This window comes from Fringilla coelebs (genome assembly GCF_963513975.1).
Source record: "Fringilla coelebs genome assembly, chromosome: 22".
Classification (NCBI taxonomy): Eukaryota; Metazoa; Chordata; class Aves; order Passeriformes; family Fringillidae; genus Fringilla; species Fringilla coelebs.
Genome location: NC_140048.1, coordinates 2365595 through 2393434, shown reverse-complemented (window position 1 = coordinate 2393434; position 27840 = coordinate 2365595). Strand labels below are relative to the sequence as shown.

The window sequence follows — 27840 nt, the reverse complement described above, 5'->3', positions numbered from 1 at the left end:
AAAGGTGTGAAGTGTGTGCAGTTTTGGGATAGGTATGACATCATTTATCCCTTTAGGCTTTCTGCTATCCACCCATGAGCAGGGAACAACAGGAAATTTCTTGACAGAAGAGATTCAGGAACCCAATAAGCCCCAAAAGCCAGCTTTTACTATTTGGGAGCATGCACACTGAGTACTTCTTTGTTTAAGAACTACCGAACCCTCTTCTTCAGGGGGTCTGACAGGAAAGATGCTACACTAAAGATTAGAGCGATTTTGACAGGACTGAGGCCAGAAGCAGACTGACAAGGATTAAACATTAAGGAAAGACCAAAGCTAGCTCACAAGGAGGAGAGAGGGGCTCACAAGGGATAAAAGCCATATTTACAAGTCCTTCACACTCAGGAGAAAGGCAAAGGAAATAACTACCCTCAGGCAGGCTTGTGAAGATACTTTAATACATCTGAAAAGAATGCATATACAAAGAACTTAGACATGAAAAAGCATTGGTTCAACACTAATGAGTCTACAAGAAATTGAAATTGTGGAAGATGGAGAAGATTCCCTAAGTATTAAAATTATTTGAATTTGCAAACCAGAATATATTTTTGGTAAAATCCTTATGATACTGCAGATGGTCTATGGAGAGACACTGCACATGATCCTCAGGGGCTGAAGCCCCTCTTACAGGTTCAAGGTTACTCATGAGCAAAATGCAGAAAAAGGGGTTCCCTCAACTGGTCCCAATATGGTGTCACACCAAACACCAGAAGCCCCTCCCTGCACTTCTTTTCAACTGACACAGGTCTATCTTTCCACCTCTCCCTGAAGGATGCCAAGCCATCCAGCAAGAGATGCACCATCAGAGCCAGCTCCAAAACCCATTGTAACACATCCCAGGTCCCTTCAGGGTGTCCAAGCAGCCATGTATGTGCTGGTCATTGTAAGCACTTCTCTAATAATTAAGGATTGGCAGAAGGTAGATTCATTAAAAGCCAACTGACCCAGCTAGGCGTGCTTCCAAAGGCGCAGTTATTTCTTCAGCACAAGCCAAAAGAATATGATGGCAAAGATTAAGGAAGAGACCGGCAAGTTAGTCTCAAGTCTGATGGTGCATCCAGAGAAAATCATTCTCCTGTTCCTAAGGCTTCGTAACTTATAGGATGGGGTATAAATTTATTACCTGCACAGTTAAAAAGCCAGGGCAAAAAGATACAAGGCAACTTCAGAGAAGATGTATTTTCTACAATTCTTCTTAGAGGAGCACCAGCTTGGGACATTTTGCTTTCATGACTAAAGTCTGCTCATACCCGGGCTGCTGGCTGGCTGCAGAACAGCCCTACAAGGTCTAGAAACCAGAACCAAGTCTTGCCACACCAGCGTAAGGGGCAAGACTTCAGTTAAACAGCCTAAAATTAGTCTGTTATAGAAAAAGTCATTGAGCATGCCTTGATGTTAAACAAAAAAAATTAGAAACAATAAACAAAATTAAAAAAAAAACTAGTAATGATCAGTGTCTTCTGATAATACATAATTACTCAAAATTAACTAGTTTAAGTGAATTGAGGGGGCACTGGGGAATAAACACTAACATTCTCATCTCACACAGGGATCGTGTGGGGGAGATGGGAGTGCAGGGCATTTGTCATTATTGCAAAAACAAATTTTAAAATTTGTATCTTTAGTTTGATTTTAACATTGCTTTTAGTATGACATCAAACACCAGCTTTGCAGAAGGGGCTGTGGAGGGACGTTCATAGCAGCACACACCTGCGAGTCTTCTTCGGCTCCGGGGGCTCCAGGGCAGCCAATATCGCTTCGTCAAATACATTCTTTAGGCCTTTCTGAAAAGGGGCAAAGAGAGAAAGGGGCAGTTTCATTTTTGATTTTTCACACAAACAAAACCCCAGAAAGCCAAGTGGCAGCCACACCCCTCTAAGGACACATGGAGATTTCCATCCCTAAAGCCTGCCTGCCCAGCGAAGCTCCATACCAGTGCTCTCAGCAGCTTCTGAGCAGATCATCTCATTTTCAGAACAAGAAAACTAATCCTCAGAGAGCAGACCAGTGTGCTTCACAAGTGGCAAAACACATGCACCAAAGTAATTTCCTTAAGGCAACTTTTATGAGTAACTGGCTACTCATATTTCACCTGCTAATAACAAAGTAGAAAGTGCTGCATTCAGATGGAAGAACTTAACCTGGAACACACCTGTGACAACACACCCCCGTGTGTCAGTGGAGGAGAGACAAGGTAAGTATGCAATTATAACCTTGTCCAGTACATGCTCTGGTCAGGCATCCAGCCCTAAACATCCCAGGGTTAGAAGCAGCTAGGCAGAGCCCAGAAAGCTGCCACGGTAACAGAGAAGTCAAGCTGGGAGGAGTACAGAGGGGTACCATACATTCTGGTAAGGATTAAACTGGAGCCAGGAAATGCAACTTCAATAAAGTTTCATCAGTCATTTATACAAACAACTGCAATTTTTAATTTCAAAATTTAAAGACAAGCTACAATCGATGTTTTTTCCTTAAAACAATAAAAATCAGAAGCACGATAGTAAGCAGCAGCTTTACATCTTACAGTAACAGGCTTTAAGGATCTATTATTGAAATGAAGAGCTCTACCATGTTAGTGAAAGCAAAAATTTTAACAGTTCATAAAGCAGTAGCAAGTACATCGATATTTCCTTCCCCCCAAGGACTGACAGATACTCCACTAAAGCACAGATAGCCAAAGCAACAGCAAACATCGCACTGCACACAGGAGAACCAGAAAACCCTTCACTTTACATCATCATTTGCAGATCACCAGTTCAGGTACTTTTGTCATGCAAATACAGTTAAGAATCACAAGTAGAAATGGAAAACACACCCATTGTTTCTTCCAGTTGGATTCAGGAAGATCAAACATCATCTCTCATTTTTTGGTCGTTCTTTAAATAACAATGTAACCAAATCATTTCCCCCAACAGCCTGAATTATAAAGCTAGCCACACCTGGCAACCCAAGCAGCAGGGAGTTAAGCGAGTCCAGTTCATGTTCCAGTCACAATGTTTTACTAAAGATCTCAAGTACTGTTTTCAGTCCAAGAGCTAATACAGAGGTTGCTCTAAGATGGCAAGCAGGCACAACAGCTTTCAATCAAGGTGGTTTGATTCATTTTTAACCGGGTTTCTACAGTAGTGGGACAGAGGAAGCAGCAGCAAGAGGGGAAGAAGAAAGTTTAGAATATACAGCACTTCCTTTTGGGCTGAGTTTCCGGAGGCTCGAGGGCAGCTAGGATAGCCTCATCAAACACATTCTTCAGACCTCTCTACAAGACAGAGGGGAGGAGAAAAAACAGCAGCCAGGTTAGAGGATTAGAGAAAAACAAGCAGATACAAAGAGCATTCAGGAGCAGGCTGAATTCACAGAGGCAGTAAACAGATTTACTTTGCAAAAAAACAAAGTAGATCCCAGGAGAACATCTCATTTAGATAACCCAGAAGTCAATGACAGAGATAGAACATGTGACAGGCCAAGTCGGACAAAATCAACACTCAGAGGACAGAGGCACAAACACAGCAAGAACATGGGGGAGGGGGCCACACAAATGGTGACGGTTTCCGCTCCACTGCTGTACTACTCTGAGTTTACAGGGGAATAAATCAAGCACAGAGCAGCTTGCCCCAGCAGGGGGACCCAAAAGGTCAGTTAAACCTTTTGTCATCACCCACTGTGGATAAGTGAACACCTTGGATGCACAGAATATTGCTCCCAACACCCCAGGTCCAGAGCAAAGGCTCCAAACAACTCCTCTGCTTTGTGAATTCAGCCCCTGAATAACTGAAGGTCTCCAAATGGCTGGGAGCACACATTCTGGGATGGAAGCAGGACCACCCTGGTAAGCCATCATCACTGGCAGTCACTAACTCCCAGTCTTTAGAAGTGATGCAATACCTTACCAGTGCTACTCTGACACTGGGAGCCAGCATGGAAATGGTGCATTTCAGTTATTCAGTTTAGTTGCCAAAGCAAGTGTAACCACAGAAAGACAGGAACAGCTTTATGAGTGCAACAATTGGGATCCAACACCAGAAAAGCAGTAACAGAGCTGCAGGACTCTGCAGGGGTTACACTGGAGCACGGAGTATGCGCTGCATTTGCTATAAGCACAACAGGAACAGTGCAAGGCATTACCACTCCCACCCAAGTCTGCCAAGTTACACACCACACCAGAAGTGAAACCTGGCTCAGTTTAGGCTAACTGGACTCGCCTAAATCTACTGTCATGAGTGCACCCTTCAAAAATTCAGGAGAACTGCTTTTTGACAGCTGAAAGCAAACAGAAAAGCTTCAATTACATCCTGTAAACAACTGCAATCTGTGCAAAAATTAATTTCTTTTCAGATCATTCAAATGTAACTGGTTTCTCCCTTACAGGTTACACTGGATATATCCCTTTTAGAAGGTCTTTAATCTTATTTTACTGAAGCACATACATGGGAGACCTCTAAGGCAGTGCCATCTGGAAGCATTTAAGGCCATCACATAATATGCAAGATTATACTTGAAAGAACAATAGTTTAAGAAAACTACAGTGTACATTCTGTACATCCTCCCCGGCAATTTTTCTTTTTCTTTAAGTGAGTTGCAACTCAGGCTCACAAAAGAGCTAAAGACTTCCAATAAATAATGCCTCTGAAGTCTAAATAGTAATTAGATTTAATTTCTCTGTGAGAATAAGGCTGTAGCATAAAATCAATTATGTACGGTTAAACAGATTAAGAACCCAGACAAGGCAAGAGTCAAGAAGACAATTTTACTTAAATTCTCCCATTCAGGGATTCCTCTTATTTTTGTATCGCCTGCAAGAAATTTGTTCAGCAGTGCAGAATTTGGGATTTGTTTTGAAGGACCTAGCAAAAAAGGGAAGAGGATAAAAAAAAGGACTGAGACAAAACTGTTGTGAAAATGGACCAGGGTTAAAAGCCTGGATGACCAAGAGTACCAACATGAAGGGAAGAAATTGTGTTCAATACCACAGGCACACAGGCCTGTTAAAATAATGACTTTTGTGTTACACTGGAAACAGGCTGAGATCAGGCTTCCTCTGTTTATGGACAGCTTAAAGCACTTTATATATCTGTGTAAAAACTGGCAACCCACCATCAGGAGGAAAAAGAAACCAAATACAGCATTCTCTCTGGTGTGAGGTACTAGGATCGGGCTACAGAAAGTGCAGACACTTGTGCCCAGGAGTAATAGAAGTAACAAATCACCGTAGTTGCAATCTGTCAGTCACCCTTTCCTAACAGCAAAGCCTCACCTACTTGTCACAGTAGCACTGGGCAATTTTATAAAGCAAGGCTGGAGACAGACACTGAAAATGCCTTCATCACAAAAAGGGATTCCACAATCTGAGGAAAGGGGGATAGAACTGGCTCTCCAATACAGCAGTTATCCAAACTTGGGAAGAAGATACTCTGTCTTTACAGAAAAAACTCAAAAACTCAGCCTCTCATGACTCACACAGTACAGAAACAAGTAATGCCAGCTCCATGAGTCTATGAGTATTCGCTACTGCGGTGTCAAAGTAATTTGTAAATTAGTTGTGAAGGAAAAAACCACCCTGCACTGCTGAAGTGAACTGCACAGACAGTATCCAAGGCAAAGAGAGACTGAATACCCAGTTGAGCCTCACTTCAGCTAAAATCAACTACTATAAGCATCGCCTTGCAGGTAGGAAAATAACGCTCCAGGCCAGGGAAGCAGCTGCCTTCTGTGTTCAGCAAGCTGCCAGTGAGATCACAGCAGGAGCTCCACACAACCCTTTGCAGATCAGTTACACTGCTGTTCACCAGCTACTGATGACAGACCCAGGGAAAAAGTGTTTGGTAAGTCAACAACAAATGAAGGGAGAAAAATGGAGCAGATGCAAACCAACTAGTTATCCAGGTGAGAAGGCTTCTGAATCCTCCTCCCAGGTCACTCCTGACTGCTAAAATCATCACTTGGTATAGAAGCACTAACGCTCTGGAAGAAAATTCAGGCTGAGCTTCCAAGTGCATAAAGTTGTTCACTGCAACAGATCCAGATTAGTCTATCGGGAAATAGAAAGAATGGATAAACACCAACATTTTTTGTCATATCAACTCTTGCTCTAGTAATTCTAAATGATTCCATGCAATTTGAGCAGACACAAGCTCAAGTCGAAAGCAAGTCAAAAGCTACAGAGGAAAGGGTCTCAGAGAGCAATACAGGACAAAGGCCCTGGCAGGTATTTACCCAACTAGCAGGTTCTACAACCTAGTAAGCAGCAGCATTCAGGCTGTGCCAGACACCATCTAAAACAGTATTTTGGGGCTGAACAGATCCAAGAAAAAACTACAGCTCAAGCATAAACAGCCCTCAGCTTGCCTGTGGTCAGTTAGGAAGCACGGCGAAGAGAACCTTTTGATCAGAGATTCCCAGGATGAACAGCAGCATGCCTCACCACACAACCTCCAGTGCCAGTGTCCTGCACAACTCCAGCAAAGCCACTTCCTTCACAGGAGATACCCAGGCAAATCTTTGTTACAAAAAAAGTCTGAGAATTTTAAATGGAAGAGTAAACATGCAATCTGGGAAAAAGGGGCAAGATAAGTAGAACTTCAGGATTTGCGAAGTTTGGTAATAGCTTTGTGCTCAAGGAGATGACTGAACAACATAACTGGAAAGAGTGAGGGGCTTGATACTGTGCACCCCTGGTTCCATGCACATCAGAGATGAACAAATTCTTTACAGACCAGCATTAAGGAAGCTGTTCAGAGTGTTATAGTCAATTCTGCAAGAGTAAGAACCTAGGATGAAGTTCCCAGAGCATCCAAAGTCAAGGCAACAGGTCAGCTAGCTAGAAAATGGCTCCCACTCTAGTATTCCTAACTGAAAGGGAAAAGATAATTGAGTTTCTTGCTCTCAAATCAGCTACTGTAGTTGGCTTTTGACTCACATTCACAAGTTATAAACATGATGTAAGAACTGTCTTAAGAACTATTTAACTGTTACTTTCTGTTTTAACAGAACTTCTATCTGGAGGAAGGACACAGGAAACAGTTCACCACCAGCTGCACAGGAAGAGAAGGCAGCTCTCAACTATGAAGGTTTCCAGTCTTCAAAGTACCAGCATTAACTTTAATGAGAAGCATTTTTTCCTTTTGCCTGCTTGTTTCAGCAGTGACGTGCACTCTGTGTTCCAACCCAATTATTGTCCATAATGTACCTTCTAAGTTATCAACAGTTATTTTTCTCCAGCACAGAAGCAAACACAGTAAGTACACCCTCCTCCATCACCCACACTAGGCCTAAACCACACAGGCTGATTTTCTTTGTACCACTGCCAACTCTCTGTGCCTTAGAACAACACGACAAAGAGAAAGCTACACTGTAAATAGCAGAAACAGAGCTTACACCCTTTCACATCCACACTGAGTTACTTTTCCCTGGAACTGAAAAAAAGTATGGAATAAAAGTAAGCAAAAATGGTCAAAGACCAACCCTTACCTGCGTAAGTGCAGAGCATTCCACGTATTTTACAGCCTTCAGGTCCCGGGCCAGCTTTTCAGCAGTCTCTGGAGTTATGGGCTTCTGCTTGTTCTTGGCAAGTTTCTCAATTGTTGAGGGATCATCTCTTAAATCAATCTGGGTCCCAACAAGCAGAAAAGGAGTCTTTGGACAGTGGTGAGTAATTTCAGGTACCCACTAAAGACAGAAGAGACACAGCATTTGTTACTAACCACCTAAGATAACTCCTGACACACTTCAGCAGCTCCGTTTTCATGCAGAATTCAACCAACCTTTTCTTTCACATTTTCAAATGAAGAAGGAGAGACCACGGAGAAACAGACCAGAAATACATCTGTCTGTGGATAGCTGAGGGGTCGTAATCTATCATAGTCTTCCTGACCTAGAGAGGAGGAAATTAACATTGTATTAGACCCAGACAACAAAATCCTGCCCTTTACAGGGAGTCAGAATGCACATTTCATCACAATAACATGGCTGTGATTAATCCTAACTCTTAAACAAAGAGCCAAGCACATAGTGAACTCAAACATTTGAAAAATCTATGTTTCAAATCCAGAATTCATTCAGTTGCTACATAACAGTGAGCTGCTGAAAGTCACAGGAAAGCTGGGAAGCCTCCAATACATTTTGAGATCAAACACCCTCAGACTGCATAACACTCTCTTCAGTTATGAAGGAAAGTTGCGGAACGTCGATCCAGTTATAGATGACCACTCATTACAAGTATTATGCCATCAAATTTCACTACCCTGCAAAAAAACCCCTCCTCTCAGGAAGGGAGAAAAAAATAGTTTTGTTCTGATTTACACTGTGAGCACTCAGTGAAGTGTCTCCAGGCATGAGGAGGAGAATGTTGCTGGTACACATGACTGTGACCAGGCCACCCAGCAGTATTCCCCTAAAACCTCACCGAAGTCCCAGCATGGAATGTGCTTTGGAAGAAGCCAGCCTCCTCCTTTTGAGTCGCTATGGGCGCGCAGTCTCTGCAAGGCACCATTAGCACTGATCCACCAGCCTGACTGTTCAATTTCATTCTTAAACCTCCTCCTGCCCAATTCAGCAGCACTGCCTTTAGAAACCCAATTTGGCACCGAAGCTGCTGCCCTTACTGGCAACAAAATCCAAAACACTTGTTTAAGATGTCTCAGATTCTAACTAATGCTGTCTCACTCATCATACAGGACAAAGACCTACAAGATCTTGAAGGAGCCGACACAACAGCTAGGACACTTCAATGGGGAAGACCTACAGTTTGAAAATGGAAATCTAGACATTCCATCCTGTCTACTGTGCTTGGCTGAACAGAGACGAGTGAGCACTGACCAGAATCATAGTCTCAGTATGGTCTGAGGTGGAAAGAATCTTGGAGCTCATCTTATTCCAACTACCTGCAATGGGCAGGGACACCTTCCACTAGGATCAGATTGCTCCAAGCCTCGGTCAACCTGGCCTTGGACACTTCCAGGGATCCAAGGGCAGCCACAGCTTCTCTGGGCAACATGTGCCATGGCCTCACCATCCTCACAGGGAAGAATTTCTTCCTAGCATCTACTCTAAAATATCGTGTTGCAATTAACAGACCACTCCAAAAGTCCGTCTTCGAAGTACAAGCTCAAAACAAAGCCTTGGGTTTTAATCTGAGAACTAGCAATAGAGGCTTCATACATCGCTAAATTTTGTCATCTATGCTAGCTGTTATTTAGAAAAAGAAGGCAACCATTAAGAACACATACTTTCCCCTCAACAGTCCAGCTCTGGAAAGAAAGCCTTTACATTCACAAGTGCACAGTCACCAACATGCATTAAAGTCATTCTCAAAATTACTAGCTGGATCACTGCTCATGTTGATAACAGAAAATGTGTGTAACTACACACACAACACCTCTCAGAGGTCTGAGCCCTCAGCCAGAAAACAGGCAGAGAAGGACCAACACAACTCCCCACCCAGGGACCATGCAATGCTCGAACTGCTGTAGGACCACCAAGATTCCTACAGCAGACCATACAACGTGTCAGGAAGGAGTCTCTTTTCCACCTAACTCCTCATCCATGAACTAGGGAGCTTACAATAATGGGAACACAAATCATATTTGGGAGGAGAAGATGGAGAGCTAAGTGAAGCCATGCTGAAGAATACATTCAGTACAGACAGCTCAAGGTACAGATGCAGTGCCAGCTGCAGGTTGAGCTCTGGGTGTCTGGTAGCTCCAGAGGAGCTGGCACTGACCCTCTGCACCACGAAGGGCCCAGGGACCTGTGGCACAGTCAGCTGATGCACATTCAGAGATACAGCAGGAGCCAAGGACTCAGCTGGAAGCTCCCAGACTTTCAAACACATGCTGTGAGGGATATAAAAGCCCACGGTTTGCTTTGTTCAGGGTCTCTTCCCAGAGGCACTAGCTCAAGCTGTTATTCTGGTTTTGCACCACAATTAAATTTTAAGGTTCTCGATGCCTGAGACATCTATGGGAAACCTGGGGCTGAGGCAGTAAGGAGACCTTGTCTGACTGTGGAGTGTGTACACACTGAGAATCAAGCGAGGCCCCACTGGGTCACTGGAGTTGCCACTATGAACAGGCTTCAGCCCCAGCTCAGGTGGTGAAGTGTGACCGGATGGCCAAAAAGGAAAGTTTCTGTAACAGCTATAGGGTTTAACTGGAAACCTAACACTGTTTCATTAACCAAATTAGACACTAATGATGCATGTAAGAACACAGCTGGAAACAGATTAAATTATATCAGACAATTCTAGATGAAAGCTTATGAACTAAGCTCTCCAGAAGGGCTCTTTTGAAGAAGAGTTTACAATACCAGTTACTGCCACATCACTTCAGTATTATTAGGAGGTAGGCACTGAGTATCCAGCAGCTGAACCAGTTTGTATCATTTCTTTTCACACATGCAAAGCAATGTTTAGCTGTTTCATCGTGCACATTTCTCCAGCCTAAAACTGAAATGCAGCTTAAACAAGAGGCCAACAGATTTTTAATTTTTAAAAGGAAGCAGTGAGAGGGATTATGAAATCCACACCCTGACTACATCCACATTAAGGATGCAGAGACATACAACACATTTAAGAGGTTCTAATATTAGTCATTCTGTCTTGACAGAATCAAGAGAGATTTCCCCCTTCTATTAAAAGAAAATCTCAACCAGAAAAACCCCAACTGTATGTCTTCATGTTCAACATCACCTCAGGTAAATCTTGGTAAAGTACAATGACACAAGCACTTGGTTTCTCACCTGCAGTATCAAAGAGGCCGAGGGTGTAAGGCTCTCCTCCAATCATCACTGTTACAGCATAGTTATCAAAAACCTGGCAAGAAAAGAGACACATGTTTCAAGGAGACATGACTCTCAAACCATCATCCTACCCACTTTGCCAGAGTACATCTGATTTGAATAAGGGACACCTCCACAGGAAAACAGAACCATCAGGCTTACAGTGCTATAACCACTAATACCATTAACAGAACAATTCCACATGTAATAGTGATACTCCAGCTGTTTCCATGACATAGTCAAGCAAAGGCATATAAGGTACACCACTGAACACCACATAGTAAAAACCACTGAGCAAAACACCTGCAACAGTGTTTGCCTGTTACTGCAAGGAGGCTTCCCATGCTGCCACAGAAATTCCAAACTTCAACCTTAGTCTTAGACACAGTAAACACATCCTCACAAGGACAGAACAGGTAGAGTCAGCCCTGCCATTCAAGGGCACACAGTGATGGGGCTGCATCTCACAGTACCTAAATCCTCTGAAGTCCATATTTCTGAGTATCTAGGGAACTCTATAATAGAGTCCATCCTTTCAAGAGAGATTTATCCTCCATCTTTGAAGGAAGCAGTATCTGGTAAAATATCAGGCTGTGTCAAATCCAATCTAAAAGGAGAGCCTGGCTCCAGATACCAAGTTCTATTGCCTCTGCAACAGCACCTGGTACAATAGTACTGCCTTCCAGGACATTGCACAGATTAAAACCAGCACTACCTAGTGTTCCACCCACTAAGTGGTTTACAGTAAAACTGAGCACAAGGGCCTACCCAAAAGCTCAACTCCTACACCCACCCATTCAGGAGAGCACTGTCTGAAGTCAGCATCCTTCATTTCAATAATGATATTATCCTCAGAACCACGACAGTACTGCAGAAACTACCTATGGCAAAAGATCCTCTCCACTGCAAAAAAAAACCCCAAACCCACCACCTGGCCCTGCAAGTTGCTGCACGGTCACTTGGGGCCAGTCAGGATCTCAAAGAATGACGAGGAAATTCTGCTTCCTCACAGAACTGCAGCCTGAGCAGTTCTCACAGCTGAAGTAAATCCCAACAGGAAAGATGTCAGCAGCCACCTCAAAGGCTTTTCATGGAAGTGAGCAGGGAGGGATGTGGAAAACAAGTAGTCACATGCATCTGTTGTTAATATAGTAAGAGCTTAGATCCTTGGAAAAAGAAAAAACAACAAAAATTGAAGCAAGAGCAATGAGACTGCACTTCAAAGCTGTACTCCCCAGAGTTCAGATGTCTCCTTCCCACCTGACTGCTCAGGTTAAAGACAGACCTAACACTATCCTAATTTTTTCAGCTTTCCATAACTTACAATGACTGAGAAAGCAACTATGGCCACTGCACACTGCATATCCCCAGAACATCATCCAGAAGCAGAAATCCACTTCTCACACTATTTGGAATTAGCACATTCAAGATTTTAAAGCACTGGAAGAGACATCACCACTCGTCCCCACTACCTGCAACCCAATCCGTCACACACCGCACTGGGTTTGCCTTACTGAACACACAAGAAAGGGTCTAACTCCATATCACACCTTGAGACTGAGGGATGATTGAAAGTATTTTCACAGGGCACATTCAATGTCCCATGACTATACTGCTTCAAGACCCCAAAAGACTTATCAGGATGAGGACTCCTCTGTTCCTAGGAACAGAACAAGGAACCAGAGTGATGAAGGTCAGAGCATTTCCTCTTCCACATGTCAGAAGATGGTCGGCAGCTCAATCTCCCAGCAACATCCCCCCATTTTTGTTCAGCTACCACCTGCAGCTGGCCTTTCAGGGCAAACTAGCATGTCTCCTTTCTCATATCTTTTTGTTTTTAAAGCTCCCTATCTGCAAAATGGAATTGCTTTAATTTGAATTTTTGTGTTAAGGTACAGCTACTATTGAAATGCTTGGGGTAGAGCCCTAAGGAAGGCCAGGGTTATGAGGCTGGCCTTCACAGAAACCAGGCAGTAGTACAATTCACAGACAATTTCATCCTCACTTGTGCCAAAATGGCTAAAAAACAGAGCCCAAAGCAGTTCCTGCCAATGCCAGACAGCCCACTGCAGCATGAGCTCTCATGGGACAGGACTCACACTTGAGCAGTCACAACCCAAACATTGCCAGTGCCTTTCCAAAGATGTGCCCCTCACTGCCTTGATTTTTGAGAATGGCAACAACATCAAAAGCATACAGGTAACAAACTACGTGCAGTACCACCACGAAACCCATATTCCACTGGGAAATATCCTGCATGAAGAGAAAGGATTGCAAAACATAGCACTAACTGAAGAGAACTATCAATCGGACTGAATGATGTGCTCTCCATCCGTACTGTGGCCAGGCCACTGTACAAGAACAGAAGTATCCGTTCTATTTCTCTGTCCATTTATTACTAGAAGCATTAGCTGGAATATCAGAGGTGACGTACCAGTTTCCAGAGTCTGAAGTATGCCTCTAGGCTCTTCACAGAATTAGGAAAGGGCCTCTGATATTTCCAGAACCGTGAGTTCCTCAAGCCATGAAGTTCAGAGGTAAACAACATTTTGGAAACATGAGGCAGATTTAAAAGGCACTACAGAGAAGCCTTAGCACACCTTGAACACACTTCACTGGCAACTAACTTTTTGGCACATTTTCCACATTCCTTGCTAGCAGAGATTTACAGCTAGTGCTACAGTGTGCAGGACAGGAGACCAACTTGAAGTCTTTCAAAACATACATTTTAAGATTATAACGTTTTTCAGCTTAATCACTTCCTTTAAGGGATAAGTATAGAAACACTCACTACTGAACTCACTGATCAATTTCATTTTGCCTTGACTATAAAGAACACCTTAAATAGGACAAGCAGCCTTTCACAGGTTCAGCACAGAATGTAGCTGCCCTACAAGCATCACATCAGGATATCTGACACCATTCAAAACTTAAGAATGGCGAAACAGTTTCAAATGCCACTTCTCTACCAATCCATAACAGAGCCCATGAGAGAGGCTGATCCCAGGTCTCCGCACCTACAGCACAATCCACTAGTGGCCACTGCCCCTACCCTGAACATTATGAGGTTTGGGAGTCCTTTCACATTCAGCTCCTGATCTACAACTAAAGATTAACATTTCTATTTTGTGAAACTCTGTCCTACCCAGGACAAACCTCGTATCTGGCAAGTTGAAAAATTCTGGATAGCCTATAAAGCCAGTATCTCAAAAAAATGTGATGATGTTTAATGCAACTTCTTTCCCACAAGGAGAAGACATTTTTGTAAAGTCGTATTCTGAAAGCGCTATCAGGCAGAGCTACCTGCCATCTCAGAGGATCTACCTGGTCTTCTGAATTACTTTGTAACACAGAGAATACTACCAATCCTTTCACGGGCAGATGTTCTCTGTAACGCATTTCCTCGTCCAAATTTGTTTGGGATACATAGATAAACTCTTCAACTTGTATATTAACAGAAGATGGCCTTTTTGGTCCATAACAGAGAAAATTAGTAAAAAGAGCATCCAGCTGCCAGTCTCTTGCAGCAACCTCACTAAAAATTGACCCACCTCAGTGGCAGTACACCGATCTTGCATATGCAATATTAAGTAGAAAAGCACTTTTCTAACAGGAAGACTGTACACATGCCTCACAGGCAGTCAAACTGCTCTCAACTTGAACTTTGGATAAATCAAGGGATTCAGTATTTCAGAAAACTGAGCCTGTGAAATTCAAAACGGTTACTTCAATGTAGTTAAGGACTATGCATACATTTGGAAGTACAAAAGAATGTGACTGCATTCCAACACACTCCTCATACTTAGCTGAAGTTGACCAATCACCCTCCATAATGAGGGTGAGAAAAATGAGTGAGAAAAATGAGCCTCAGAAAATGTTAACTGTAGTCACTGACTATTCTAGCAACATGAAACACTCCCTTCCCTAAAAACAAAGATGTAGCAGGAAGTGAGAGCACAAAGGAGAGCAGGCATTCCTACTGCTTACTCTCCACTGATCTGCAGTTATTCGCACTGCTTATCTCACTCACAGAATCCATCCGCAAAGAAAACGCAGATTCTGCACAGCAGTCAAGTAGCAAGAACTGACCATATACAGGTCAACTGACTAGCACTACCAGGTGCATGGAAGGCAGCAGCATGGTATCAGACTGATTCTCACTTTTCCATGCTGTATTAGTCAGTCTCCAAGAGGCCATAAGAACATGTATTAGGGCATGCATACCATCAAGGTTAATTCGAAAGGGAACTCATGCCACCCCACCCCACCAAACCCAAAGAACAATTTGAGCCATTCTCACACTTACCGTTGGTACATATTCCGATGGGAATTTATTTGTTGTATAAGAAATTAAGAGACAGGTTTTACCAACAGCACCATCACCCACTACTACACACTTGATCGTCTGCATTGCTGAAATCTACTAGAATATCAACTCCAAAGAGAACCTAGAAGAAAAAAAAAGATACATATATTTAGATGTTTCCCACATGCACTAGATAGCCATGCACATCACCTTTGACAGGAGCCCAAACCACTAATAGCACATGTGAGATATGAAAACGTGACATTCCTAAATGAGTTCATAGATCCTTTCCCTCCACCACACACACAAAGCAGCTCACATTCATAAGTGGAAGAATTTTTGCCAAGTTACCTAGGGGTAGGCAAAAACATCTTTTGGCTTTTCCAGACTCGATTTTTATGCATGGAAGTATATAGCCTCAGACACACTGGAAACTGGAAGCATAAGCTCTGGTCTTGAGAGCTGCTCAGGAACACACCTGCCTTCCAGAGAGTTCCCTCTGGAGAGCAGCTCAGTGTGAGACACACCAGAAGTGTTTATGGAACAGAAATTAACATGTACAGACAGAAATAAACATGATTATTTTCTTCTCTCCCTGCCTTTTTTAAGACCTAAGCATCATTTTACAATTTTCTGCTTAAAGTTGCTAGTTAACACATACCTTTATGCCCACTGTGAAGTGTTAACAGCACTGAGAGCTCAGGAGGCCATTCAGATCCCAAGGAGACCAGATTACTCTTGAGACATCACAAAATCCAAATGCACCCAGTTACTCCAACACAGTCTCAGCAAAAACTTTAGTACACCAATATCTCCTCCAAACACTTGCTGGCTATCTCCAGTATTGTACAGCTGTCTTTCTTTTGTGTATTACTTTAATTAGAGGTGTACCGAGCCTCTGGTCATGCCTTCACATAGATGTGTGAAATCCTGATCCCAGGAAATCAGTGGCAAAGCTCTCACTGACTGTCGGCGTAGTATCATCCAAAACTTTTATTTACGGCAACAAAGACTTGCTGCAAAATCTCTGTAAAGTCGTGAGGGGGAGCAGGAGGTGTTGCAAGCAGCAAATTTGCCATCACAGGAACAGCGAAGCTTTAGCAAGCAAGGATGCTGCCATGGCTCTCAGGTCAGGGTAACGGCAAGTCAGGGTAACTATTAAAAAATCTGAATCAATCCCTCCTGAACTATGCATTCTGGAGATTTCACTTCTTACAGTAATGTAAATAAAGTACAGTGGAAATCCAGATTTTTGAGGCTTTAGTCACAGTCAGCAATATGATTTGATACTGTATATCACACCATCATACCTGCAAGGAAAGGAAGTTGCTAGGGAGTCAAAAGAAACATACCACCCCCAGCTCTTCTTTAGATACCACAGGGTTGCTCTAAGATTTCAAGAAAGACAGCTACCTTCATAATAAACATCCTCAAAAGTTCCTAAGAACAGTACTTAGAGGGGAATACTAGCTACAACCATGCCCACAAGACCTGGACAAAACCACAAGCAGTTTTAGGAAATGGCAGCAAAGATTCTCAGGGCAGGCCATCAGCGAGCACCTGGTACACCAGGCAATCACACTGCCATCTTCATCTATAATTTTTCTTTCAGCAAGCACAGAGATAATAAATTATGTGTGTAAGCATCAGGTGTTTCCACCAGTGCCCCATTTCAATATCAACAGAATCTATTGATTAATGCAGATCTCAGATTCCCAGCAGACATCCAGAAGGATGTACTGTGCGGATGTATCAACAGGCCCTTCATTAATACAAGAAAAAGCTCTGCAATTTGGCCGTAAAACAAACACATATTTACTCAGAAGAAAAAAGCAACTACTTACATTTCAAAAGACATCTTCTGTGTTCAGGCCAGTTCAACTGTTTACATCCAAGTACTATTATTCAGTATTGCCTCAGTTGTGAAGGGCTCCCACAATTCTGCCTTGCCATGCTGTCAGCACTGACTGATCCCAGAGAAAGTCCCATTTCAGAAGAAAAAAAAGCCAACCAGACAGAAAGCGGGCAGTGGAGCAGCACAGCTCAGGCCCATATTAAGAAAGTCTTCATGCTCAGAGAGAAGGTGCAGAGGGATGAGCCACTCATTACGGTGATTTCAAACGGAAAATATGCCAAAACACAGGCAGAGCAAATGAACCCAAGTGCATTCCAGCTAATCCCAGACACAGTCAGCAGTATGCCCTGCTCACATAGGCAATACAATTCTACCATCTACCTTTCAGTTTGGCAAAGCCCAAAGCATTCAGGTCTGCCGCTGCTCAATGCAGGTAAGCTGCTCCCTCAAAGAATTCCTCTCAGAGTCAGTAAATGAAGTACAAAACAAATCTCTAGACTGGGTTTTCCCAGCCACTTCTCATATGTTCTTCCAATTTCCACTCAAATTTGTTACACTACCCAGCCAGTCCCTGGAACCTCTGCTCCAGCTGTCCTTGCTCACCCTAGGGCTAGCACAAGTGGAGGAACATCCCTCTCATGTAAAAGCACTTAGAGTCAAACCTTTAGAGAAGCATTCTTTCCACGCAGCTCTCCCCCTGGCAGACCAGAACTCCTCCATGCTGTAATCCTCCCTTCCTCTTCCACCTGTAATTTGTGGGTTACACATCTGCTTTAGACCACCTGTCCAGAGCCCAGAAAGTACACTACAGATAAAATCCTGGCTCTGAAGCATTCCCTGTGCTCACTGCAACAGACCAATCCATGACTCTCCATAAACCCAGATTTTGTATATTACCAAAAAATTCACATACAACTTTGTAAAAAGAAAAAGCATTTAAAGCTCATTACTCCAGAGAGCATCAAGCAAGCCACAATACTAGAAAGTGTCTCAGGTCACAGAGTGTGCTGCAAGCCTTTGCTTCTTCCCGGTCCTTGCACATAGGCAAGTCCCCACAGTGACACTGGGAGAGAAGCTGTTGTTCTCTGGCAAGGGCTCAGGTCAGAGTCTGGGGCTGACACAGCACCAGCTGCACATATCTCATATTATGCCTACCACAGCTCCGACTCTGGCAGTGAGCTATAAGCCCTATCCACACAGCTCTCTTGAAGAAACACCAGCACTGCAAATCAAGAGCATCTACAGGAGCACTGCTCATTCATTCTCCCTGCACCTCCAATTCCCTCCGTTGATCTGTGGTGCAGATCAACGACTCAAACACACACACCACTGCATGGGGTGAGGCATACACTACCATTTTCTACCAGGTGACCTGATCCTTTCAGTTTTCTGGCAATGGGAACAAAACAGAGAGCAAATAACCCAAAGCCTTGTCTGGAGCCTAAAGTAGAATCTGAATGGCGCAACAGGAGTCTGTAAAAGCCCAGGCAGAGCTGCTTTCTTTTTGTTTTTTTTCCTCCTTTCTAAAACACAAAACTAACAGCATTTACCAAGAAAACAATTGAACAGGATCACAGGAAATTCTCTATGAAACAAGCAAGTACCACTGCTCTCACATGAGTTGTTCAATTCTGGTTGCCCCCACCACAATTAGATGCTTCAAAATTATACATTAAAAGAAACAAAAATTTGAGCACATCCCACAGGTAAAGAGATCCCCACACATTTTTTAAATGCATGTATAACTTTATGCTTAAATACTGAAATAAGATGTGTCAGTTTTAAATAGATTTAGGCACAGGCCTCCAAAGTCTTAGCAGTGGCAAAGTAGCTGGATGAGCTAATGTTTTGCACTTGTAAGAAGTCCACAGATCACAGCCGAAAACAAGCTCATTTATAAGGAGCTTAGATTCACTATCCTGGGACCTCCTCTTCCATAGGAATTGCTTTAAGGATACATACATCATTGACTTGTGGTTCAAAAGTAATTTAATCCAATTTGAGATTAACCACAGAATAACTCATCCCCAGAGTACAACGACAAGGAAAATAGACACAAAGAAGTTACAGAGGCTTTGGGCTTGTTGCCCCCCAGAAGCCACCACCTACTAAAAGGGAGTCTGTACGTACAACACCCAGCAGAGAGAGCACTCCAAGCAGTTTTAAATATCTGAAGGAATTAAAAGAGACTGGAAAGCACTGAAGTCATTCCAGCCTGAGGACAGTAAGTGGATTTTGAGCCATGTAATTGTGTGCCATCTGGCCAAGCCCAGACAGGAGAGCTCATACAGACTAGGAATGCAATGCAGGTCAATATGACTTAGTTCTGTTCAAGGAGCTCTGAAGACTTCTTAAAAACATAAATAAAAAAATACAAAAAAAAAGAAACAGAGCATTGCACTGATTTGATCCCTCAAACCTCTCTGTAGTGTAATCAAAACTTTCAGCAATTCAGTAAAGTACATGTTAACTAATGATACTTGCAGTATTTGCTGGATTTTAATCCGCTCAGCATGTGACCACAACAGCAGGATTTCAGAGAACTCAACACTGTCCTAGAGAACTGGGATCTGGCATCTGGAAACTCTGGATTACACAGCCATGTAAACTCTGTCAAATTCATAGGCCCATTTTACAGAATTTTGCTTTAAAGCTCAATTACACTTTTATGGAAGACAGCTGATCTGCATTTAGGATTAATTCCAGAAGTGTTAACAGACACGTGAGTAATACAACAAACAAGGATCGGAAGTCTCCAGAGGGACATTCTGGAGCTCGGTAATCCTTCCTGGAGCAAAGGAAATTCAGGAGGGATGCACTTTGGTCACACAGGCCTATTCAAGCACCAAGACACTGACTGATCACAAGAGGCTGAAGAAACCATGGTACCACAGTACCTATGGCAGGTTCCCACTGACTAAGCACTAGCCATACCATCCCAAACACACTTGCACCTCCTGTGCAAGTCTGACTTTCCCATCCTAAAGGCAAGCATATGAAACATGGTGGTACTATGGGGGCACTTGGCTTTCACAAACTTTATGTAACTTAAGAGTAGCTCAAATATGTTCCAGTACCCATGTGCACTATTAACTGGAGAATTAAGTGAAATTTTGTGGGGTTTTGTACACAGTCAGTGTTCCCTACTAAACCCAGAGTTAAGAATTCGCACGGTCTCACCTTCACTCTTGCTTCATGTGTAATCTGAAGAAGAAATCACAAGCCGTCAATCTTGTTAAAATTTCTCTAACTTCACTACTGAACTAACTACGCTACTGAAGTTTGTTTTCAGGTTAAAATGTGCACATTCTCCCAGCTAAAGGAAACTGTGCTGTCAGATCTGTCTGCATGTCCTGAACTCGCTTCCTGCCTCAGCAGCACCACCACTTCCTCTACCAGGCAGGACTGAAACTGCTGCCATTTCATCACTACAACTGGCTACCTTAGCTCACTGAAAGGTACTGCCAACTAAGAACCAATTTGTGGTGCTCTCTGGGATACACCATTAGCATAAGAGTTGAACCTTAACCAGTTCATCACAGCTTACAGACCCAGTTTGGCTCCTGCTCCTCATTCAAAGAAAACAAGCAGCCATTTCTGAAAACTAAGATTTTTTTTCTCCCCATCCAATGTCATTTTACTGTTAACAGTTTATTCATCCAACTCAAAGCACTCAGGAGTCCACACTGGCAGGAACAATATTCACAGGATTTTATTCATGATCTCAGGCAACTTACTTTTGCCCTGCCATGGTAGTTTCATTTCATATCCTATAAAACCACACAGTTCTAAATAAAGTCCTCCTTTGTAGTTGATAATTTCTTCCCAAATTAATCTAATCCATTTCAAGGTCCTTACCCTCAGCCACCTCTTCTATACCTACTACAAACACTTTTGCTTTTCAAAGTGACAAATCTCTCCAGTCACAGGGGCACCAAGGAGAGGTACTTGGCTGCTACAATCCCAGCAACCTGATTTGCCTCACCAGAGATACCTACCAACATTACATTGAGGAGGCACTCTATGCCTGCATTACAAACACTACATGACAAAGGTCACCACATACAACACACTGTTTCTCTGCAGAGATCCCAGGCCACTAACGAAGGGACCACATGAGCTCAGCTGCCAACAGCACAGAGAGAAGACCTTGGACCTCTTGGTACAGTCACAAACCTGTGATGTAAAACACAAACAGAATCCACTCTCTGATTAAGAGCTAACTACAGAAGGATGAACTGGCACAGAAAGCAAAACTGGTTTTAAGAGTAGTATCACCATGGCCAGAATTCTCCTCTGCACATGCACAGCAACCATCTACAGACACAATGAAAATCCTCCAGCCCAAAGTCCACCTTCCAGCTTGCTAGGAATTATCTTCATGAAGATCTCACCCCAGAACTAAACACATCTGCCAATTCATGCTAGTAAGGTAGTAAATGACACATAAAAAAATATATTAGGATCTAAACTACCTGGCGCCCAAGCTCAACTGCCCATCCTGCCTACAGCTTAGGCTGATGCAGACAATCTCTATACACAAACACATGTGCTCCCAGAGGTTCCAAGTCAAGCTTATCACCTGGGTCTTCAGTTTCTTAGGTGAGGCTTAAAGCGGCTGTTGAATTACAAACCAGCAAGGTATTGGAGTTCCACTCCTCTAGAACAAGGCAAATCATGAAGTCCAAGCTAAAGCCTGCAAAAGCACAAGGGACGGACCTGAGACACAATCTTGTACTCCATCAGTTCAGGATCTTGAAAAGGCTATCCTGCTTTAAGCATTGTTTTGGGCTTAACTGTCACTAACAGATCAGACACAATCCTTTAAATACCACCAGTTTTCCCTGCAGAGTACAAATTCTGTCTCCAAAAACCAGTGTTGCTATTTACTTTATAAGCATGTCTAATTATAAAACAAAGGCACAAAAGTTCAGTTGCACTAGAAGCATTGTCAAGATAAACACAAGAATTCAGGGAAAGACCTGGATCTGCAGTGAGTGGGTTTTTATCTGAAGTTGAAGAGACCGACAGCAGCAGAGCATACTGCTGGGCTCCATCCCACATGCTTGCCCACATCAACAGTCTCAACCTGGTGTTGGATGTCAGCATGAAAAATTTGTGGGCAGGCACACAAAAACAAGCAGTGGGAAGAGCCATCACCAACAGAGCTGGATCAATACCATGACAGCCCTGATTTATCTCACAGGTTCCTGTTGTTCTTGAAACCCACCACGTTTGCTATCATCACAGGAAGCCCTGTTGGGAGATAAAGCACGTATCTGAGGTCCTCGAGCATCCATGAATCTGCAGATTAAAGGACTCACTAGAGCCTGTATACCCCAGCACCTCTGCAGGTTTGAAGTTCCATTTCTGGACAAATTACTATGAATTGCCAAAGAAGCAATAAGAGATCTCCTCTCAAAATGCAACTATCATAGAGCTATCACAGAATAGAACAGAATATGCTGAGTTGGAAGGGACCCTACTGTTTGAGGTCAACTGATATTTTCTATACTTAATGCAATTTTCTCTCTACAATTCTGTAATATGAGAGCTGCTTTGCACATCTTCCTAAAGACTCCTCACAACCTCCTGGTACACACACACAAAACAGGAAGTGAAGACAGCTGGGCAGGGGAATTTGAATAGCCTGAGCTCAAACTACCAGCAGCACTGTAACATACATTCCAAGTTTTGAAACTTCAAAAAAAAGAAGAGAAAAAACACTCCATCCCATTTTAGCCCTAAATTCAACACAAGAAAGCTGACTAGCTAGATAGTGTGACTCAGCAGGCTCTGCTGCCATATCAGTTACACTGCGGAGCAGCTGTGCCTGCACCTCCTTAGCCACAGGTAGTGCCCACTATCCCACTTCAAGGCTCCAACCAACCACCTTCAACTGAACACAAACTCCACAGAAAAAAGCGACAACTTTCCCATTATCACTCTGGTTAAGGTTACACTGTCAAAAGTAGCATCACCACTGGAAAAACCTGCCCCAGATTAAGCACTGGGAAGTGTGTGGGGTTACATTAAGTCCTTTTCTGCCAAAGGCATTTTAATCTTATCATATTACTCTTCACTTTCGCCCTCTACAGGAGGCTGTATTCCTCAACCATACAACAAAATCCTGTTCAATATTTTACTACCACTTAAAAAAACCTATTTTCACTAACTTAATTGCATACTGATAATATTTAAAAATACAAGATGGACCTACACTCTTATTTGAACACAGCATCCAACCAAGGCCCACGTGGCCCTGATGGTTCTCCCCACTTTCCCCTGGCCAGCTACATTCAACAGAGGTAGAAAAGATATTGGGAGAAGATCCTCTATTTTGAGGCATGTTTTCCTTCATGAGAAGCACCCTGTCTTGCACACTGCAGCAGATCCTGCTTACCCCTGTTAGGCTCAGGGAACAGAACAGCTGCAGGTCATCTATCCACACAAACAGAAAGTTCTCATGAAGACGTGTTGTGTTCAGGGAGAATAGCTCAGGCTGTGTACCAACATGCTGTTTGAAGATTCCAAAGATAAAGCCTGGTTAAAAAACACTGCGAAAGCAACTTTTTCTAGATACTGGGCTATCCTGGATTGCTGTTAAAATAAAGTAGCTGGAAGGCTCACCAACACCATGACAGCAGCAGGGAAGCTGCCCTTCATTCACCTAACCAACAGAAGGAACCAGAGCAGCTGGAACTACCCCACTTCGCCCAGCCTAAGATGAGCCCCAGCAGCCCTCTCCTCAGGACCAAGAGCCTGCTGGGCAACTGGCAGTTGTTCAGTCATTGCCAAATGCACAAGAGGCTCACGAAAAATTAACAGCATTCCAGGACACGGGAGACTCAGCAACACTTCACACGCACTAAACCCCGAAGTACCACTGGACTCAAGATAACTGCTCAAACACACTGATGCAGGCAGATCCAGACCCCACAAGAGCCCCTCAGCATTCAGCTGTTCCCCAGCCGCTTGGTGCGCACAGTCATCCAGCTCATGGAGTGGCCGAGGCCTTCCTGACTTGCATGCAAAGCTGCAGGAGCATTTTTGTCATTATTTCCCCAAACAGAACACTCATCATTGGCCAGAAACACAGCACAGCATCCTTCAACTTGAGAAGAGCTGAGCAATTCAAACCAGCTTGTTCCAAAGCAAGACAATTCTGGCAGTCTCAGCTACTGCTGTGAGTCTAGCAACACACGCCACATCAATCCTCTGCAGCTCCCCCAGGATCTCTACCGGTCCCAATCCACAGCAGCCTAAGGCTTGCTCTAACACCATCTCAGCTTGGTGAAAACCTTCACCTGCCAGAGTTTGGTCTATGCTGGAAACACATGCGGATCCCACACAATCTCATCACAGGCATGGACAATTTGGCAAAAACATAACTGGAAATACCTACAGAAGACTAGGCGTGCCTTTCCAGATGAAGGACCCAAAGAAGCCCCCATGTACTTTATTAAAAAAGCTTCTGTATTCTTTCATGAGCCAAGAAAATGGTGCATGGACCCACTCTCCTGGTAGGAATTATGCCACAACACTCTAAAGTAATGGGGTGAACTGGCAGCACAAGAGCTTAAAGCAGAATAATAGCTTTTAAAAGCTTTTCAGAACAAATTTTTTGTTTTCTCTTTATAAAATATCACTTGTTTGGAAGAAAAATCAACACTCTCAAGGAAAGAACAGCTGCTCTACTGAAAACAGGCCAATTAATATTTTGAAGTTTTACAACTCTTTAGGTCAGAGTCATTCTCTGAAACTCCAAGGGGAGATTACAAAGATTAATTACATAAACTCTGCTTCTTGTTCTCACTGTTCGCAGTTTTCTGCACACTCAGGGCCAGGCAACCAAACCCAGTTCATCCACTCAAAAGCAACCTAAAGGATCCCCCACAAGAAGCTGGGAATTACCTGCCTTAATGCCATTCCTGTCACTCATCTCAAGTATTGACATACAACACTATGGGCTGCAAGAGGTAGCTGACCACTATATTGGAGCGGCCAGACATCCTCAGGGAGAGAGAACTTTTGTGCTAGGCTTCAGCCCTTGCAGAAACTCTGGAGAAAGGTATTTCTTTACCTACCACTCCTAATGGCAGTCCTTCCTGATGGATATACACTTAGCTTGTATAGTGTACAACCATAATAAAGTGTAAAGTGTAGGGTCTGGAGGAAGCCAGACAATTAAATGGTGACAGGCTGCAGAAATGTAAAGATATGCAAAATTTTAAAAGAAATTTAAAGTAAAAGCTTATCTGGTCAATAAATTGCTGTATTTGTCATATATTAACAAGGATACTTTCACCTACATTTAATGTAAGGGAGTGAAAGGAGCCAAGGAAGAAGACTAAGTGGTTAAAGAGGGTTTCTTGCTACCTGAAGCACCAGAAACCAATTTTACTTCCATTTGATTTCAAAGAACTTTCATGTTCTGAAATGAAAAAGATGTCATACTTTCCTCAGCAAAGAATCTTTTCCTAAAGGACAAGGATAACTACACCCCCTACAATTCCTCCTAACTGTCTCTTGCTCCAGAAACTCATATCATAAATTCATGATGGAGTCAAAGGACAGCAGGAGAGCTCAGCTGACCACAAAGAGCAGGCAGAGGAATAAGCAGAATAAAACACACAGGCCCACAGACAACTTTCAAAAGCTGAAAGCACTCACATGGGCATCAAGCAGATTACATACACCTCACCTACAACATCTTACATAAACCTCAGCTGTAGGTTTGTTTATTGTCCAAGTCTTCCGCAGCTAACAGCAGAGCTGGAACGCAGCTACACCAACCCCCCATGGTAACAAGAGAGTGGCTGAAAAGGTTTTAATTGTAAGGTCCAGCTATATATGCTCATAAGACATGGAAAATTATTTTAGTACTACAGCTGCATTTTAACCAAAAAGAAACTTTACATCAAGATCAGTAGCCAGCTTCATGCTGCACTTTTCATCAGCCTCACACACGGTTTACAGCAAGGAAAGCCCACAACACACAAGAGAAATCCCGGGCAGTTTCACAGGGGCTCCATTTCTGTTTACTGTCGGTTTTTAGCAGAACGACAGTTCAGTTTTAGGTACTTCACACTCTACAGCTTCCAGAGCTTTTCTATTTAAACAGTAAAAACATCATGAACTCCCCTGCCCGACCATCAGTTTTAGGCAAACAAACAATTCTAAAGCAGAGCACTTAATGAATTCAGAGCATCAGTTGCAGGTCATGAATAACCAAGTTCAAAGTATGCAAATCTAGTGATTAAAATTTCTGCCTAGGATATGTTACTGAAGCGAAAACATGTTTTATCTTGCACCACAGTCAATTTTTATTCCTTGCCAAGACTTAAAAGAACTATTTAAACACCAAACCATTTTTGCAATCAGCAATATACTCATTCAAACCTTATATGCATGTCTAACACCTGACTCAAATACACACTTGCCTATACTATCTTCCTCAGAACCTTATATTGACAACAAGAGTTTACAAGCCAGAAGTTTACAACAGAAGGGAAGTTTACAACAGCTTCCTCACACACAACCAGCCGAATATAATTTGCTTACTGAGAAAGAGAAGCTGTAATGCTTTACTGAGTTATCCCAATCGGCAATACAAAGAGCTTGATCCAGGTTTTAAATGCCCCTTCCCAAAAAAAAAAAAAAAAAGTGTTTGGGACACTGCCTCTTCGCCAGAGCTTTTCTTCCTCATGCTGCTGGCAAGATGGGATCTCTGGCTGCCCTGATCACAGCATCCACACAGACAGGACACCAGGAATCCTGAGCATGACGATGTTCTTTGTTAAGCACAGGTTTCCAATGCTGGCTGTTATGTTTACAGCTACCTGGCCCTGGGACTGTCCCCTACTGCTGTCACCAGCTGCAAGTTCTATCTACTTACAGATACACAACTGAAGTCTAGATCACTAAAACAGACCTTTAAAACACAGACAAGCGTGATGTTGCTGCAGTATATACATTTTATAAGATTTCCAAGGAGAATGAAAAATACATGTCAACACAAACCCTCGAAGCAGTGTTAGCTGCTGCCCCAGCTACAGACAGGGGCATCACACTGTAAGGAGAGCTGTGGGACAGCTCTGGGTAACCCACAGCACTGGAGCTCGTGAGGCAGACGCCCAGAAGAGTCTGCGAATTCCCGACCGAGCGCTGTCTGTGGAAGGCACATAGCAGGAGCTCAATCCCTCACCATGCCCGCACCCCGCAGCGGTTCAGGGCTCCTGTAGCACGGCACACCTCGCCCAGCCCGTAGCCCCTTGGGGCTTCTCCCACAGCCCCGGGCGTAGCCAGGCTGCACCGAGAGTGGAGGGCCGCGGCCGGAGACGGGACGGGCAGGGCGGGGCTGGGACGGGCAGGGCCAAGGGAGTACGGGCGAGCCCCGCCATGGCCGCGGGAACGCTTCCTGCGCTGCTCCGAGGGTCCAGTCCGTCCGCCGCCCGGAAGAGAGGGAAGGGCAGGCAGGAGAAGGGGCGGCCAGGCCCACCGTCTCAACAGACCAGGCCCACAAAGCCAAGCGCCCGCCAGCAGCCACCAGGACCCGGCGAGAGGAGACCGCCCTTCCCCCCGGCAGACGGCTGCCGGGGAGGCCTCGCACAGCGGGCCCGGCAGGGCGGTTCCCGCACAGCGGGCGCTCGGACCGAGGTGAACGCCAGAGGTCCATTGGTGGGTGCTGCGCGGAGATCAGGACCAGTTGGTCGTCCCGGGGGTCCCAGTGCTCTCCCGGGGGTCCCGTCTCCGCCCCCCTCCCCCCCCCCCCGCCCCCCCCACTCTCACCTCGGACGCTCCGCCGGGCGTTGGCAGCTCACTGCGGGGTCTCCTCGGCGAAGGCTCAGGGGCAGCCGATTGACGTCAC

At 43.9% G+C, this 27840-nt stretch overlaps 1 protein-coding gene across 1 annotated transcript; it reads right to left on the bottom strand.

Annotated features, from left to right (window-relative positions):
* Nucleotides 1–417: 417 nt before the first annotated feature.
* CDC42 (cell division cycle 42) lies at nt 418–27840 on the bottom strand. Its single transcript, XM_084220024.1, has 6 exons — nt 27762–27840; nt 15116–15257; nt 10771–10843; nt 7797–7906; nt 7504–7701; nt 418–1823 (listed from the first exon to the last, which is right to left on the bottom strand). Exons 2-6 carry the CDS (start codon nt 15218–15220, stop codon nt 1734–1736), a joined length of 576 nt encoding a protein of 191 aa, XP_084076150.1. The 5' UTR covers nt 15221–15257; nt 27762–27840; the 3' UTR covers nt 418–1733.